At 33.5% G+C, this 19,915-nt stretch overlaps 1 protein-coding gene across 1 annotated transcript; it reads right to left on the bottom strand.

The window, feature by feature from the left end:
* Positions 1 to 30: 30 nt before the first annotated feature.
* Positions 31 to 10,364, bottom strand: LOC109096450 (neuronal membrane glycoprotein M6-b-like). Its single transcript, XM_042754638.1, has 6 exons — positions 10,325 to 10,364; positions 9,961 to 10,154; positions 8,567 to 8,735; positions 8,378 to 8,451; positions 6,937 to 7,002; positions 31 to 199 (listed from the first exon to the last, which is right to left on the bottom strand). The coding sequence occupies exons 1-6, from the start codon at positions 10,362 to 10,364 to the stop codon at positions 41 to 43; spliced, it is 702 nt and encodes a 233-aa protein (XP_042610572.1). The 3' UTR covers positions 31 to 40.
* Positions 10,365 to 19,915: the final 9,551 nt, after the last annotated feature.

Raw genomic sequence — 19,915 nt, 5'->3', positions numbered from 1 at the left:
ATTATGTGTATTGGTTAGTGGCGGTGGTTGGTTGGCAGCGTTAACCCGCCTTACGAGTAGGATTGAGCACTCTTGGAGCTGCGGACTGGATGTCCTGCAGCTCCCGCTCCTCCTTCAGTCTGATGTCTTGGTACACGAGCGAGTGACTGGCGTCCTTGAGGTAGGCCCAGTTTGCAGAGAGGATCATTAGGTAATGGATCTGTAAGAGAGGAGCGAGGTGAAGCCTGTGAGCTGCTTAACAACACAGAGCCACAGCTCAGCTACTGCAGGACGCTAGACACACACACACACAACCACACACCCACCCAGCCCACAGCCACAGACCCCCACCCCCACCCCCCCCACCCAAAACACCCTCACGCAGACAAAGACCAAACACACAACGAACCGCACACAGCCCAGACACACCACGTAGCCGCAAACCCCCGCACTCCCCAAAAAACGAAACACGGCACCAACGACGCCCACGAACCAACACCACCAAAGTGAACAACGCTCGAAACACACAACACAAAGACAAACACCACCCAAACCACACAAAGCCCACACCACCACAGAAGCAAACCCCACACCTCACCCCACCACACACACGGTGCACAACACACACTCCCACACCACACACACACACACCCACACACACCACACCCACACACTCCAGACACCACCACGACCCACAACACACACACACAGACACACACACACACACGCACACAGACACACTCGCACACACACACACGCACACACAAACACACACACAGACACACTCGCACACACACACACACACGCACACCACAACACAACACACGAGCTCTCTCTCTCAGACCACACTCACCACACGCACACGCACGCACAGACACACCGCACAACACACACACCACGCACCACACACACACACACACACAAACACACACAAACACACACACGCCGACACAGCACACGACAACACACACACACACACGCACACACACACACACACCTACTCACATGCACACCCACACACACACACCGACACTCGCACGACACACAACACACCTCTCTTCCTTACTCACACACACACACTCTCTCTCTCCCTCACACACACACAAAACTACACATAACGCACACAGACACACTCGCACACACACAAACACTCACGCACACCAAACACACACAAAAGACACGGCACTCACACACACCACACACACACACATAGACACACCCACACACGCGCACCCCACACCGACCACCGCACTCGGCACACACACCCACCACCAACAGCACACAAAAATAACAAATACAACACAACTCTTATTTTAAAGGAAGAATTCATCCGTAAATTAAAACACACTCTCCCTCATGTTGTTTCAGACTTGCATGCTGTAACTTTTTAGATGGATGCAGTGCTTCTGCATCTGTTTGAAATAAACTACAGTCCAAAGTCCAACAGTTTAAAATTAGATGCTGAGGCAACATTGCATATTTTCATTTAGTTTAACTTGATGTTCTAAAATAACTAAAACTAAAACGTCATTAAATAATAATAAAAATAAAATAAAAAAAAATAACAAAAAAATTCTTATTTCTAGGTTTTATAACTATATAACTTATTTATTTCATCTAGTTTTCAAGGCAACATTTCTTATGTTAATTTTATTAATATATAAATTATTAATTTCATTTTTTTTTAATGTCTAAATTTTTTATTTTATTTTATGTTTTTTGTTTTAGTTAACTATAACAACTATTATAACAATACATAACAGTTTAACTTAATGTACTAAAATAACTAAAAACAAAAACTAAAAGTAATTAAACTAGAAATAAAACTAGAAATAAGAAATAAAATAATTAGGAAACACAAATTAATAAAAACAAAAAATAATAAAAATAACAAAAACATATTTTGAATGTATTCATGTGTGTATTTATTTATTTTTCTGTTTTCATTTTAATTTCAAAGTCTTAGTAATTTTGTTGTGTTTTGTCACTTTTCTTTGTTTTCTTTTTTGGAGTTAAATAATAGTTAAATATAATTTTTTTTTGTCACTTTTCTTTGTTTTTTTTTTTTTTTTTTTTTAATTTTTGTTTTTTTTTTTTGTCAATGTTTATTTTTTTTTTATATTTTTAATGTTGCCATAGCAACTAGCTAAATTAAAAATCTATGTTTTTAATATTTTATTTTCGGTTCAGTTAAAGTTTTTTTATGCTTTTAGTTTAACTACAACAACCCTGGTTTATACTTATCCAACTTTATGATAAAGAGCTGTGCAATCATATAGTTTGTGATGAAAAAAAAAAAATAGTTCTGCAGAAGTTTATTAATAGTTCATCATAATTTAATAATCACAGGGTTTTTGGAATGAATTTAAGAATGTGAATGGCCTTGCTACAAATTTATAATTAGTTTTTTTATATGAATAATCTTGCTAATATGAATTGAGCAAATTATTATGAAGTCATATGATGTTTTGAGCGATTAAAAGGCTGAAACCGAATTCGTTATGCACTATATGTGTTAGAGCACAGTAAATAATAACAGAACATGAATCAACATGAGAGTCAGCACATGCTCATTCCTAACCAGACTCTTCCTCGAGCACACAAACCAGTGAACATCATTACACACTGAACACACACAGGACACACACTGGACACACACTGAACACACACCAGACTCTTCCTCGAGCACACAAACCAGTGAACATCATTACACACTGAACACACACAGAGGCGTGAAATGAGGGTTAGTATGAAAACACGGTGCATGAGCACACGATGAAACCCCTCCAGCCGCTCAATAAAAGACCACTGAGGATTTCTGTGCCTTGTTAGCAAAGCATAAGGATATTCTGTGCACAGTGTAGGTTTATTTTCATGAAGGAAAATCTACAGGCACCAGAATCTGAGAGGAAAGTGGAAGTTTATGAGTGTGATGAGATCATGACCTTCACCCAAAAAATGAAGCTTTCCTCTGCAGTGAATGGGTGCCGTCAGAATAAGAGTTATAGGATTATTGATTATGGACTCAGATGTTAGCCGGAAGCACTGTTTTATTATTTTTAAACCTTTTATTGTGATGTTTTTATCAGCTGTTTGGACTCTCATTCTGACGGCACCCATTCACTGCAGAGCATCCATTGCTGAGACACTGATGCAGTGCTACATTTCTACAAACCTGATGAAGAAACAAACTCATCCTGATTTTTTGTGTGAATTAAAACCATTAAATCCGGACTGAATTAGTCTCGTTTAAAGGCTGTGAAATGCATGTTTTTGCTTGTCTTGGCAACCAGAAACTGCTTAGTTTTTAACAGACGTTTAATAGAAGCAATAAGCCACTGAATCCTTGAATGTTAGTGATTTTAAAAGCATGGGTTTTATGGGTTTTTAGATTTTAGATGTTAAATCAATGTGCTTTTGCTCTCTGATTACTAATTTCTAATTTATCATTTTTGTTTTTTGTTTTTAGTTTTTAGTTTTTTATTAATGATCAAATCACACATAAGTCATATCTACTGACAGCATGTTTGTGTTTATTTATTAATAGTAAAGCAGACAGAGCTTATCATATAATCTGCCATATTGTGTTTTGATAATATTAATGCATATTTGAATGCAACTTTTATTACATTTATGATGTTTTGAGAATGATTTAGTTGTTTTCTGCTGACAGTGAAAGGTCTGTTTAAAATAACAGCAGCGTAAAACATTCGGTTAGACATTCAGCGAGTCTGTCTGTAATACTTCAACAAGATTAAAAATACCAACAATATTCATAATACTGCTTCAAACATACGAATAGAAATGATAAAAACAACACTGAAAACTGTAAACAGGTCTGAAGGAAGAAAACACTGGAAGGCTCACAATCGGCAAAATTCAGAAAAAATACTAGACTTTTCTCCTTCAATACAACACAACAGATTCTGGAAGTAAAAACCACATTCATTTCCTCAAGAGCTCACAGCAGATGTGTTTTTGAAGAAAGATTCAGAGAAATCACTCTATATTTATATACATCATCAGTCTGGAATAATTATGTTATTGAAAGAAGTCTCAGCAAGGCTGCATTTATTTGATTAAAAATACAGTAAAAATGTGAAATATTATTAGAATGTAAAATAGCTGTTTTCTGTGTGAATATCTGTTAAAATATAATTTATTTCTGTGATGCGCAGCTGTATTTTCAGCATCATTACTCCAGTCTTCAGAGTCACATGATCTTCAGAAATCATTCTAATATGATGATTTACAGCTCAAAAACATTTCTGATTAATATCAATGTTGAAAACACTACCTTTGAAAAGTTTGGGTTAAGTAATATAAATATATATATTTTTTGTTTGATGTTATTTTGGTTAAAATTATTTTTGATTTATATATACTTTTATTCATCAAGGTTGATTTTTCATTTATAGAGTAAGTAGTCGGTATAGACATCTATAATGTAACTATAAAATGCTGTTCTTTTGAACGTTTCTATTCATCTGTGAATCCTGAAAAAATAAAATAAAAAACTGCTCATGGTTTTCCTATTTATTACAAAAAGAATAAAAAAAAAAAAAAATATGTTCAAAAAAAAAAAAAAAAAAAAAATAATAAAAAATATATATATATATAAAATCATAATTGTAAGTTTTGCCCATATATATATATATATTTATATATATATACATATTAGTGCTGTCAAATTGTCGATTTATATGTTTTTATTTAAATGTTTTTTTTTTGTACGGTGTATCTTTTTATTATGTATATATAAATACACACATATGCATGTATACATTTTAAAAATCTCTCTCTCTCTCTATATATATTTATATTCAATATATTCAATATATTTAATATATTTAATATATATATATATATATATATATATATGTGCATTAATATTTTATAAATATATAAACAAAACATTTTTCTTAAATATATACATGTGTGTATTTATATATAATAAAAGTACACAGTACACATATATTTTGTAAACAAAAACATTTATTTTGGGATGCGATTAATCACAATTAAATGTTAGACAGCATATATATATATATATATATATATATGTGTGATATATATATATGTATCTATATGACAGCATATATATATATATATATATATATATAATATAAACAAATTTGAACTGAACCTCAGATGCAAGTCTTCAGTCTCAGTCGTTCTGCTTTGAATCGTATTTCGTGAATCATCTGTTTGGTTTTTGGTTCATGGATCAGAATTTTCCAGAATCTCTTTTGAGGAAATGAAGGGGAAAAATACTTTTCTGTTGCGCCGTGCGTCTGTCCTTTAGTCGTAATACTTCAGAGGAGTTTAAAGAGACTTGTGTTAGGCTTTTCTAGTGGTTAGAGAAACGAGGGCAGAGTCTGGATAACAACACGTCCATGTTTACAGACACCTGCCTCCAAACGCTACATCCGTGTACAGTCCTATATTCACACATTACATGTCAAAGCCATCAAATGTTCCTCCCGTTTGTTCTCGCTTCTATTATTTTAGTCCATAATCTCAGCGGCTGCTCATTCTATGCACTTTCATGGAACTGTTAAAATTTAGTGCAGCAGTCCTCTCGACTCTTAAACTTCAAAACAGCAAAGTTATACGTGGTAGCCATCATGAAGATGAGCTGGAGGAAGAGAGAGCACAGAGATCAATGACGAGTAAAGACACTGAGGGTGAAATAAGTCCTGAAATCCAGCAGTGTCTGATCACTGTATGATTGAGAGTTATATATATATATATATATATCTATATATAATATATATAATATATATATATATATAGATATATATTATATATATATATATATATACCAGCAGTGTCTGATCACAAAACACTTGAGAGTTATATATATATATATAAACACAGTTTAGAAAAATGATTTAATTAGTGTGGTAACGGTCAGGAGTTACTTAAATACATAAAATAGATAATAAAATTGCATGATATTAGTAAAATAAATACATAAAACAATTATGTAATAGAATTTTGAAAAAAATTAAATTACAAATAAAATTTACAGTGAAAAGCAAGATATTTGTAATATATTTGTATATACGTAATTAAATAATTATTTAATAAATCAAATAAAGAAATAATAAAATTGAAAACATTACAGATCAAATAATCTTTGTAATAAAAAGTACAATATTTGTAACAAAAAAAATTATAAATTATTTAATAAATAATAAAACAAATAAAGAAACAATACATTTAAATATGCATTGCATTAAATACATTTTTGGTGAAAAGCAAAAAAAAAAAAATATTAAATTAAATAATTATTTAATAAATTAAAATGAAAAAGAAATTACAAAATTAAAAGGAACATTACAAATAAAATTTTTAGTCAAAGTAATAAATAATAAAAACATTAATAAAATGAATAATATTAAAGAAATAACGAAACAAAAATGATTACATTACAAATAAAATATTTAGATTAAATATTTGTTTTATATATTTGTTTTATTATATATGTTGTATGTATACATTATATTTGCAAAAATAATATATATTAGTTTAATATATATGTAGTATAACTACATTATAGGTAAACATGATATTTGCAAAAATAAAATAACTACATAAATATTGCAAATTCTTTACTAATGTTTTTTTTTTTTTTTTTTTTTTCAAATACAGCGGCTGGAGCAGTTTCCAGTAAAAATGTCAATGAAAAATTCTAATGATGTTTTTGTTTTTTTTATGTACTGACAGCTTTTCTGATTATAATGGGACTGATCTCGTTGTGTTGTGCTTAATTTGTGTTTGTTTTTCGGTTCACATGCATGCATCTGCATACTAGTATCAAGTCATCTGGAGTCGACTCAAAAGGCTGGAAGCACAGGGTTTGAGAAGAGGATGCTGGGAATGAAGGGGTAAAAAGAGGAGGAAGAGGAACAAACACCCCACACGTGTGAGCAGAAAACGAGCGTCGCTTACCAGAGCAATGACTGTGGCTCCGGCTCCAGCACAGGCCACGATGAACAGATGATACGACAGATAGAACTGAAAGAGACCGAGCGGAAATCATGTGAAACCATCCACTGCTGGACTACAGATAAACCAGCGGGAGCGCGACAAATGTGTTTCACACCTCACTAAATAAAATTTAGATTTTAAAAATAAAATTATTAATTATTAATTATTAAATAAATATTTAATAAATGTAATATTAAATAAAGAAAAAAAAAACATTACATTACAAATAAAATGTATAGTGTAAAACAAACCACTTTAAAAAAATAACTATTAAAAATATTTTTATTTATTAAATTTAATTATTTAATAATTTTTTAAATTTAAATATTTTTTAATATTTAATTAATTTAATTAAATAAATAATAAAATTAAAATAAACATTCCATTACAAATAAAATTTATAGTGAAAAGAAAACCTATGTTATTATAATAAAATAAACAAATTATTGACTAAAATTACATAATATTAAATAATAAAATTTAAATAAACTGTACATTACAAAACAAATTTATTATGAAAAGCAATACATTTGTAAAAAAAAAAAAGTTCATTATAAATTATTAAATAATTATTTAATAAATTAAACTAAAAATAATTTACTAAAATTAAATAATATTACATAAAGAGATAATAAAATTAAAATAAACTACAATACAAATTTATTTTCCCCCTTAAATTGTTTTCCACAGCTTTTTTTTTCTTAAAGGTCATTTTTTCCCTAATTTTATAAAATGTTTGTGTTATCTTTCATATCGAATTGCTAAATTATATGAATAAATTGAATTAATATAATATGACACTATGGGGCTGTTACCAACCAAATAAAATCAGTATCAACAAAATTCATCTTTCCGCTGATGAAGAAATGGAAGCAGCTGAGGTGGACTTTAGATGCATTTATAGACTTCAATGAAGCTCAAATACATCTGCATACCATTAATGCATGTACACTGCAAAACTACAGCTGCATAAATGGGTTGTTTTTGTTGTTATTATTATTAATAATTTTTTAATTTTGTTTATTTTGGGTGTATTCTGGTTGAACTGGTAATATAGTAGGACCAGTAAACTGGTAATATATTTTAATTATATTTTTTTGATTAATTTAGGTGTAAAATGTATTTACTTTTATTTTTATTTAAAGGGTTGAATTTGTGCTAAAAATATTTTTAATTATTTTTAAAAGAAATGATAGAATTTTAATGTTATTAAAAATAAAGTAATCAAATAATTAATAAATTAAAATAAAATACTACAATTAAAATAAATTTTTATACCATTGAAAGACATTTATAAATAAAACATATATTATTAAATAATTATTTAATAAATGACATTAAAAAAACATGTAAATAGAATGAAAAGAATAATAATCTGAGTGTGACCGGTGTGTTTTCAGACCTCGCTGGTGTTGCAGATATCACTCAGCGTTGAGCCACAAGCTCTGCCTGGTGTTGCCTTCCATGGAATAAGACCTGCACGGAGATAGCTCTGAGTTGTGTTTCATTTCATGTAATGAGACTGTGTTCGCAGGGAATGCATGAATAGATCAAATGCATGAAGACAGATATCAGGCTCCGAGTGTCGTACCGTACTGCCGCACATCCACACAGATGCTGTCGACGGAGGTCAGGTTGGTCAGCGGCGAGCTCATGGCAGCGCAGGTCGACCTCATGTTGTAGAAGAGGAACACAGGAACCGCTGAGAAGCCGAAAACCCCGAGCCAGGCGATTCCCAGGATGTAGGTCAGGAACACGAACTGAGAGAGAGACGATTGAGTGCTTTTAGCAAACACAGCTCCAGACCTCAAACACTCCTGGAGCTTAGTGCTGGACAAATAATCACAATATATCTTCAATTTCAGCTTCCAATGATTACGACAACAAGATTCTCAATACACATATTTGATCTAATTTATTTTTATTCAACTTATTTTTATTAAATGTATTTATTTTAATTATATATATATATATATAATATATATATATATATATATATATATATATATATATATATATTTTTTTTTTTTCACTACATTACTCACATTTTTGCTTTTAAATTCTTTCATAAACATTTGCTTTTTTGTTTCAATTTTTTTAAGACATTTTCATATCATTTATTAAAAAGCTGTGAATCTATGTGTGCATACACACACACACACACTAAAAATTTATTTGATCTATTTTTTTAATTATGTTTTTATGTTGTACTTTGTTTTACTATTTTATAGTTAATTTAATTATTTACTTATTTAATTTAATTATATTTATTTTCATCACATTCATTTTTTTATTTAAATTGTTTATTTTATACCTATATATGTATATAATTTATATATATATATATATTATTATATAATATATATTACACACACACAATAAAAAAAGTATTTTATCTATTTTTTTATTATTTTTGTTGTACTTTGTTTTACCATTTTATATTAATTAATTCTATTTTTTATTATTACTTTCGTATTTTTTAAATTGTGTATTTTAAATCTATAAATGTATACATAATATATATATATATATATATATATTATATATAATAATATATATATATATATATATATATATATATATATACACAAACATTCAAATTTGTACGTTACGTATGTAGTTTTTCATTATTTAACTTGACATTTTTTATTTGTTTTTCAAATATTTCCATATTTCCATTAGTCAATAATTAATCAAGTTCAATGTTAATCATTAATCAATAACCACGATTTCAATACACACCAAAATAAGCAGCTGAGCAGGTTGGTAGGTAATAATTTTCCGATTCGAGTTTGCGATCTCTTAATGACTTAAATGCATCAATATATATATTTTATTTATATACAGTACATACACACACACATTTCTTATTTGTTTTTATTTTGAAATACATTTTATTTAAATAATTTTCTAAGTTATTTTCAGTTTATTATTAGCTATATTTGTGTTTGTATTCTGTTCTGTATCTGGCTGATGTACGCGCACCATGCCGCTGATGCAGCGTCCGCAGACGGTGGTCTTGAAGTCGCTGTGGAGCTCTTTGACGGCGCTGCTGGTGTAAAACCCCTCGGCCAGAAGAATGATGCCATACAAGAAGAAGAAGGAGGCGATGCCGTATATCACATACTGCATGAGCTGGACTCTGAGGAAGAGACGGGGAGGGTTCACAGATGTTACTGCTCAGGAGAAGAAGAAGGAGGCGTTGATTTTTTTATTATTTTGTATGAATTGGATTGTGTGAATTATTTAAGTGTTTTTTAGTCATTTTTTTATATTTTTAGTTTTTGTATTTGAATAAAATCAGAAATGTTTCTTCATATTAGAATGATTTCTGAAGATCATGTGACACTGAAGATGGGAGTAATGATGTCTGAAAATACAGTGCACATCACAGAAATAAATTACAGTTTAACACATATTCACAGAGGAAAACAGCTGTTTTAAACAATAATAATATTATGGTGACATTTTTGACTGGGGGGGGGGGTATTTTGTCGGGTCTTCCTCTTCCCACATGTGGTGTGTGTTTTTTGTGGTTTTTTTTCTCTCACATGTGTGTGTAGAGTGTGGTGTTGTGTGTTGTTGTTGTGGAGAGTTCGAGCGACGTTGTTCGCAGCCGCAGAAGAGACGCCACGCCGCAGACAGAAGCACAGGATGGTCTGGCCACCAGAGACGCAGTACGGCACACGCCGCCAGACATTTTAATACAGCACTCGAAGCAACCTGCACACCACAACACACACACACACACACACACACACACACACACACAGACTCTGTTAACACTCGATACAGTGTGAAGAGCTCCACACTCCTGGATGCACACGCTTTTAAACATTGTGTATACTAGGGCTGCACAATATATCCAAATAAAATGGATATATGGCTTCGTGCGACTGTCAAATATTGATTTGTTGTATTTCTTGGTGTGAATGTTGAATTTTAGTTATTGCAAGTGCAGTATTTACACACGTATAATTCAAGATAATGTTTCCGATTATTTATTGTGAATCGAAAACCGCCAGCACATATTAATCTAATTTTTATATTTTATTCGCTGCAAACCTAAAACCACAAAAAAAAGCTTGATGTTACACATTTAAAATAGTTGTTGGGTTTTTTATTTTTTGCTGGAAGAAAAGATTGTTGGTTGTTGGAGGAGGAAGTTATTAGGGGTTTTTGTGTTTTTGTTTTTGTACTATTTCTTTCTGTTTATTATTGTAGAGCAAAAAAATATATATATTTTTAATATTGGTTAAATATTTATATTTATTTTTATAATAAATGTATCTATTTTTAATTTTATAGTAATATTAGCATTTATTTCTGTTTTTATTTTTATTTTGTAATATTAAAATAATCTGAATATTATATTCAACAATCACAATAAATTTATTTTTATTTTATTATTTTACAATTACATCATATTGAATTTAAAAAAAATGGAATATTAATTTATTATGCAGATCTACTGCCAACAAAATCTACGGAAGCCTGTTTCCACCACAGAATGAATAATCAAAAATATCAAAATACGTTTTTTTTTCCTCACAATTGCAAGTTTATATTTAGTAATAATGACTTTATATTTCTAGAGAAGAGCAGTCCTAACATATACTACAGAATTAAATTAATATTTCATCCAAAAATGAAAAACTGTCATTTACTGATGCCATGTATTTCCAAAACCTTATTTAATTTTTTAGTTTTTTTTTATGTTTTTTAAGCTTTGTGTGAGGAAGCAAATTAATTTTAAGTCATAAGCAATTAATCGTACCCAGCAACGAAACTCTGAAATCTCATTCCTGTTCATTATTTATATTAGTAAATGGCATGTTGTCGTCACATAAAGACTCATATCACTTCAAAAGACGCCACTACTATATATGGTACTTTGATGAAGCGGTTTGTTCTCGTTTAAAAAAAAAAGTTTTTCCACAGAGAAATAAAGAAAACAAGTTTCAGCATAATAAACATGAGAGTTCAGTAGTTTCTACCTTGTTGGGTGAATTATTCCTTTAAATATGTGTTGCATCAAAACTGTGAAAGCTCCTAATTAAAAACAGTGCACAAGCACAGAGTTGTGAAAACAAAGACTAAAATAATGAAATGCATGTGTGGAGTGTGTGTGTGTGTGGTGTGTGTGTGTGTGAGAGAGAGAGAGAGAGAGAGACGAGAGAGAGAGCGGAGAGTGTGCGTGTGTGTGTGTGTGTGTGTGTGTGTGTGGGTAGTTGACAGAGAGAGAGAGAGAGAGAGAGAGAGCTGAATTCGTAGGAAGAGTGTGTGTGTGTGTGTGTGTGTGTGTGTGTGTGTGTGTGTGTGTGAGAGAGAGAGAGCGCGAGCATGCGAGAGAGAGAGAGTGTGTGTGTGTGTGTGTGTGTGATGTCTGAGCTAGGAGAGAGAGAGAGAGAGAGTGTGTGTGTGTGTGTGTGGTGTGTGTGTTTGAGAGATGAGGAGAGAGCGAGAGAGAAAGAGAGAGAGTGAGAGTGTGTGGTGTTGTGTGTGTGTGTGAGAGAAAGAGAGCGAGAGGATGGGGAGAGAGTGAAAACGAGAGTGAGAGTAGTTGTGTGTGTGGGGTGTGTGTGTGTGTGTGTGTGTGTGTGTGTGTGTGTGTGGTGAGAGAGAGAAAGAGAGGAGAGAGAGAGAGCTAGCGGAGAGAGACGAGATGAGAATTTAATTTTAACAAAAAACTTTAACACAAGTAGAAAATCATGGTACATCAAAAATGTTATTTTTTATTGTTATTTTTTTGTTATTTTTTTTTTAAGAAAATTGTTTATTTGTTTGTTAAAGGAAATTAATTTTCATGTTGGATTGAAAATAATATAATAATTATTCAAAAGTGTAAAGATCTGCCCCGCATGCTTATAATAATTAAAATCAGTCAATATCCTTGCATGTACCATATTCATAACAAAACAGCTACATTCTGTTCCAGATTATGTTCAACTTTCTTATATATAGACAGCCAGCTTGGCTTGACCTAATACAAAATTAAACAATTGACAAAAAAAAAATCTTCTTTTCCTAACATATTTAAAACCAAAAATAAACACTTACAAAGAAAAGGTTTCGCTACAACGTGTGAAAACATTTCTTTGCAACAAAAACAAAACCTTCAATCTAGCGCAGTTCACAAAAGCATGAAAAATGGTTTCCCTCCCTGGAAGAACGTCCATGGCAAAAAAAAAAAAGGCGCATTCAGCACCAATCTCTGGGTTCAAGACTAAAATAAAAGAATTGACTGCAATAGCACCATAAAGGATCCTCCACCGCAAGTCACCTGCTCTTTTGATCAGTGGTGGTTTACACAGTGCTCTTCATTCAGGTCTGCAAAGATCACGCCATGGGGTGTCAATCTTCTTATCTAACATTTTTTTGGTTAAAACGGACCACACAGTACTTATACAGTGTTTTCCCAATACAAGATAAAAACTCTACATACACAGATTCCAGAAAAACCTTCTACATTCACAGAAAGAAACAAATGAGGGAAGGAGTCTGCGGGATTGGGCTTACTGAGGCCATCACGAAGACCATTCCGTTGGTTTGAGGGCAGCCTGCCACTTCAATAATAACTGTGCAGCAGCTAGGCTAGTAGATTTGATATGAAAACCGCTGAGGATTTGCAATTGCTTCTTTTTAAAATCAAGTCCTGCTGACTCCAGTAATTGTCCCAAGGTGATGACTTTGTTACCCACGAGTGCTTTATTGAGTCCTGGGTAAAGTCCACTGGCAGATAAATCCAGACGTTCCTCCAAGAGCCAATAAAGAGTCCAAAAGAAAAAGCCCCAGATTCTCAAGCTTGTGTAAAATTTTAAAATAATTTGAAATCAACTAATAGTCTTTGGATGCGCTGCAACCTGCTTTGCAAATGTATTAAGCCTTGTCCACCCTCCTCTTTTGGCAAAAATAACACACTCTGCGGGACCCAATGCAGTTTATCCCAGAAGAAATCTACTGAAGTAGCCTGGATTTTAGCTAAAAGGTGAGAGGGAGGATCAATACATGCAAATTTAATGCCATAATGAGGATGCAATTAAATTATTTACTATTAAAAATACATCTTTGGAGTTATATCTTTTAGTTTTTTATTTGCGTTTTTTAATTTTATCTTTGATTTTATCAATGACTTTTTTTGCCAATTTTATTTGATCTTTTATGAAATTAAATTATTTACTATTAAAAACCCACTGTCCCCAAAACTAAGCCCAAACTGGTTTCCCCAACAAGCCCTCATTTAAAACCCGCTGTTTCTATTTATTAGCCATATTGATGCTTTATGTTTTTTGCTGTTTACATTTGCTGAATATTAATGCTTTAAATTTTGAGAGTAGTTTTAACAAAACCTGTATGGTCTCTTTGCCTGCTAATCAGATAAACTATCACACATCATCAGCATAAACTGACAATATGAGATTATCCTTGAATTTGGCAAACATATACCATGTAGTTTAGCTCTTATTTGCTGTAAAAGTGGTTCAATCGCTAGAGAATATAGCATGCCAGATAATGAGCACCCCTGTCTAACACCTCTATAAACTTTAAAAGGAGCACATAAACCATCATTGATCTTAACAATACTCTCAACGCCACTATAAAGAACTTTTATATAATCAATTAACTTTCAGCAAAAAACAAAAGACTCTAAAACTTTCCAAAGATAGCAATGCTCCACACGGTCAAAGGCTTTCTCCTGGTCCAAAGAAATTAAACCACAATCCAGATTAAGCATCTTGGAGACCTCAAAAACATCACGAACTAAAGAAACCGTCAATTCTCCCGGGGGTGTTGGTCTTTAAAATACTTTTCACTTAACAAGTTTACATATAAATGCATAGAGAACTTAGGAAAGAGTCGCAAGTTTAAAAACACAAAACACTGCACCATGCTGTGATCAGTAAAACCCAAAGGGGTAATTAAACATTTTTTAACAATATTACAGTGATGCTTATATACGTAGAACCGATCCAACCTTGCCAAAGAAATAACACTGTCACGAACATGAGTCCAGGTGTACTGCTTTTGTGCCCCATAACTCATGTGCCTTAACAATTAAACGAGTACGAAAGGGCAAATGAGGCTCAATATGGTTTCTATCCAAATTTGACACTGCACAGTTAAAATCACCACCCAGTAATAAGTATTCTTCCGCACAGCCCCATAACTCATGTGCCTAGCAGAGTACATTTAAAAAAACAACTGAATTCTTTCCACAGCTGAAGTAGGGACGTACACACAAATAAAAACAAAAGTGCATTTTTTCAAAAGTGGCTCTTACTTTTAAAAGCCTGCTTTAAAAGTATGATAAGTGTGTGGAATAAAACATTTAGCAAAAAGAATGGCAACCCCTCCACTAAGTGAGACTCCATCCCACTCCTCTGCCCAGTCAGCAGCATTTCTTAAATCACTATCAGTTTCTTGCGACATCAACTTTTTTTGATTAACCACCTCAAACACTTCAGCTCTTTTTTTAATTTCCCATCAAACCATTTACATTCATTGTTGCAATATTCACCTCACACATGTTTGGAAAATAGAAAAAAATGCACACACACCCACTACATTCATGGTCATAATATTAAGTTTTCTCACCACCTTCATTAACATCACCAGACGAGAGTATATCTCTGTTTGTAAACAAACCTTCTGACATGAAAAGCCTAGTTTTGTCAACAAACTGTTTTGTGTCAGGAAACTACTCAATTACACGCACCCCTCTTTTGTTTTTTGTAGCCCTGAGAAAGAGTTTAATATCCCCAGCGTCATAACTGTGGGTAGAAAAGTCACTCTTCTAACTAACGCTAGAATCAGAGGACTCACTATTGCTTTCCATTCCATCATCACAACCATCCTTCACATCTGCTTTCTTTGATTTGAAAACCACCAGGCTTTTTTCTTTTTGTTGGCACATTTTAAATTGGCTCTGTTCTGCCACTATTTCAATGTCATCCCAAAGGAAAACATTAATTAAATTGGCTCCTCTTTGCATATCTGTCTCCATAACAGATTTATTTCTTTTGGGTTTTGATTTTTTTGGGGTGTATATATTATCTTTTGTAATTTTCATTTTAGTTAAAGTTTTAGTTATTTTGTAGTTTTTGTCATTTTTAGTTATTTTTGGATTTTTTTTAATACTTGTTTTTATTAATTTCTATTTCAGCTTTAGTTATTTTAGTATTTAAACAAAAAAAAAATTTAAATATATAATATAAATAAGAATACACAAATAAAAAATAATTTATATTTTATTTCAGTTAATGTTTATTTCATTGCAAATAACTTTTTTGTTTTTGATTTCGGTTTCAGTTTTAGTTAACTTTAATAACCCTGGTTCTCGAGAGGTCTTGTGAGATTCATCCATGTACATGAAGACAGTAACATGTTTAACAAGCCTCAAACTGAGAGATCTGAGTCTACATGTGTACATGTATCACCTTCATCACAGCAGTGCTTTAACTCAAGGCCCTATTGTGCAGCGTCTGGATCCTGAACGTTCCTCGCCGTGGAGGCCTTTTTCCCAGCAAACAAAGGCAAATTAAAGCAGATATATTAAGCAGCAGAAAGAGGCCCTTTCAGAGCCCGTCTGCGTCCGACAGTTTGTGCCCAGCTTTTATGAGGCTCGCTGGGGTGAAAACTTTCTGTCCCAACTAGTGAATAGCTGTTTCCATAGCAACAAGTTAACCACAACCCAGCGAGTATCGCCCACGGCACAGTCTCTCACGACCCACACACACACACACACACACACACACACACACACACACACACACACTCTTATGAAGCCACTTAAATGCTCTCATCTCAAAGGGAAATGCTACTCTCTGTTCCCAGCCTCTCCAGAAACTCTTGGGAAATCTGTGAAGTTTTGGTTAACTAAGAGTGGTCAGTATGACCAAAAGCATCAGATGATAAATGAACGAATCAGTCTGGCATTAGTGTATCAGTCTGGCATTAGTGTAAAAACAGCTTCACGTTGTGAAAAAACAGTCAAACTAATATTATAAATAATAATAATCAAAATAAAAAAAAAAAGGGTTTTACAGTAGTGTGATAGTCACAGGTTATCAAAACATCCCAAAAAAGTATTTTTATTATTAAATTTAATTTATTATTTTTTATTATTTATTTTGCAATGGGACTTTTTGATAATAAAGCACATTTTTCCCTCCAGGATAATTATTTATTTTGCAATGGGACTTTTTGATAATAAAGCACATTTTTCCCTCCAGGATAATTATTTATATGAATTTATTATTTTTTTTTTTATTTTTTTTTACTTTTATGTGAATTTCTTTAAATATTTATATAAAATATAAATAGAGGAGCTTTCAGGACATTTTATATATTTATTTGTTAGTTTATTTACTTACTGACTGACTGCCATTTTTCATGACAATTAAGCGAGCACATTTCTCCTTCCCGGATCATTACTTTAATAAATTCTAATTTTCATAATGTAAATTTTTTTTTTTTTTTTTAATTATGTATATTTTTACTTATTATTTATAATGTTCTTTATGAATGATTTATACAGTAATGTTCTTTATTAATTATTTCTGAAGTTTGTAGTGTTATTTCTTCACTAACATTCTTGTTTTGTCTAATAATGTTTGTTTTTAGAGGAGCTGATGCTGTTTTCAGTAAACTGAGCTTTATTACACATCTCCCAAAAACACACACGAACATACCGCATTTCTGAATCATGAGCCGCATTTCACTTTTTTCCAGCTTTCCGTACCAGCTCACAGCTGTGATTACGCCTGATTCCTGACCAAAGTCATATTTCACTGCTGCTTTCAGACATTTACTCCCTCATATATTCACAGAAATGTGGTCTGTTTTCTAACCAGATCCTGTCTTTGTATGGCACAGGTTTTATTCACTTTGTGTTGACAGCAGTGGGAAAACAAAGAGTGCTGATTGGGATTCAAGAACACTGCCTGTTAGCAGAAACATGGTCTCGGGTCAGATAAATAAACCTCCTACAAACCTTCTTCCACCACATGACATTCACATGCTTTATAGGGCACTGGAGGAGATACTAAACACCCTACATTAAAGACTGAGAGAGTTAAGAGGAGGAGAGAAAGGAGAATGAGGAAGAGGAGGAGAAAAGAGAAAAAATAGGAGACTATATACATGAAGAGAGTGGTGAGGAGGAAAAAGGGGGATGAAGAGGAGGACTAGAAGGAGGAAAACAAGAAGAGGAAGAGGAGGTGGTGGTGGAGAAGTAAAGGAGGGAGAGGAGAATGGGAGTATATGTGGAGAGAATTGGGGGAAGTATGGGGGGGGGAAAAGGTTGGGGGGGAGAGGGGGAGAGGAGGTGTAAGAGGAGAAGGGAGGAGGGAAGGGGAGGTCTAAAAGGAGGAGAACAGGAGGTGGTGGAAGGAGGTGGTGGAGGAGACGTAAAGGAGGGAAAATGAGGAGAAAGAAAGAGGAGGAGGGAGAAAAGGGAAAAATGAGGAGATGGTGCATGAAGAGAGTGGTGAGGAGGAGAAAAGGGGGAAGAAGAGGAGGACTAGGAGGAGGAGAACAAGAAGATGAAGAGGAGGTGGTGGTGGAGAAGTAAAGGAGGGAGAGGAGGAAAAAAGAAGAGGAGAAAATTAGGAAAAAGATGAAGAGGAATAGAACAAAGAGGAGGAGGAAAGGATGAATTGAGGGGGAAAAGGAAGAGGAGAAGAAAGGGAAGAGGAGGACAAGAAGGAGGAAAACTTGAGTATAAAGAGGAGGTGGTGGGTGAAAAGGATGAAGAGGAGGCGAAAAAGAGGAGGAGGAGAAAGGGAGTAAGATGTGTAGAGGAGGAGAAGAGGAGGAAAAAGAGTGATAAAGAAGAATGAGAAAAAGAAGTGGAGAAGAAAAATAAGTGGGGACGAAAAAGAGGAGAAGAGGGAGATGTGGGGACAGAAGGAAGAGGAAGAAAATTAGACAGATTAAGGAAAAGAATAAAGAGGAGAAGGAAAAGGAAGAGGGCGGAGAAGAAAATTAGACAGATTAAGGAAAGGGGGAAGAGGAGAAGAAAAGGGAGAAAAGAAGGAAAAGGTGAAAGAAAAAGAGGAGACAAGGAGGACAAAGATGAGTAGAGTAGGGGAGGAGAAGGAAAAGGAGGATAAAGTGAAGGATAAGAAAGAGGAGAAAAAGAAGAGAAAAAAATTAGAAAAAGGAGAAGAAAAATATGAGTGGGAGAAAGGAGGAGGAGAAGGGGAAAAGAGTTAGAAGGGAAAAAAGAGGAGGAAAGAGGAGAAAAAGAAGAAAAAAGAGGAGGAGAATAGGAGGAGTGAGATGAAGAGAAAAATAAAATGTGAAAAGGAGTAAAATGAAGAGGAAGAAGATGAGAAAAAGGAAAAGGAAGAGAAATGGAGGAGGAGGAGGAAAGAGGAAGATGAAATGAGGATAAAAGAGGGGGAGGAAGAGGAAGGAGGAGAAAAATGGAGGCGGAGGAAAAGAGGAGGAGGAGGAAGGAGAATGAAAGGAGGAGAAGCTAAAAGAACAGTAAAAAAGAAGAGAAGAAAGATCAGAAAAGGAAATAAGGAGGGGAGAAGGACACTGTGAATGAGTTGAAGAAAAGGGAGCAGAAGAAAGTGAAGGAGATGCAGAAGAATATGGAGGGGGGGCGGTGGGTGATTAGTGATTCCTGATGACTGATTGTTTAATGTTAAAGTGCTTCTGTTGTGTTGGGTATGGGATGAGAGAGGAGGGGCAGCTCCGCACGGAGAGCCCAGAGCCTCTGCCTAACACGAGCACAAGGTCAGGAGCCAGCACTTCCGGACGCTTCTACAGCGGGACGACAGCCACTAACAGCACGTCCTCAGTGACACAGAACACTCCAGAAACCAGTTCAGCCTCTGCCAACGACTGACTGCGGGAGAGGATGAGTTGTGTTCTTGGAATGTGTTGTTTTCATGTAATGGAGTTGTGTTGTGTGGAGTAGAGGGAAGGT

Source organism: Cyprinus carpio, unplaced genomic scaffold, assembly GCF_018340385.1.
Source record: "Cyprinus carpio isolate SPL01 unplaced genomic scaffold, ASM1834038v1 S000006564, whole genome shotgun sequence".
In the NCBI taxonomy this organism is placed as follows: Eukaryota; Metazoa; Chordata; class Actinopteri; order Cypriniformes; family Cyprinidae; genus Cyprinus; species Cyprinus carpio.
Note: the sequence above shows the minus strand (reverse complement) of the source record. Positions and strands in the feature narration are given on the sequence as shown.

Coding starts and splice junctions, on each gene's coding strand:
- LOC109096450 (XM_042754638.1), bottom strand. CDS start 10,364: ATGTGCACTGTATTTTCAGACATCATTACTCCCATCTTCA. Junction 10,155..10,324: donor CATCATTACTCCCATCTTCA/GTGTCACATGAT, acceptor TCTTCTCCTGAG/CAGTAACATCTGTGAACCCT. Junction 8,452..8,566: donor TGTGGATGTGCGGCAGTACG/GTACGACACTCG, acceptor ATCTCCGTGCAG/GTCTTATTCCATGGAAGGCA.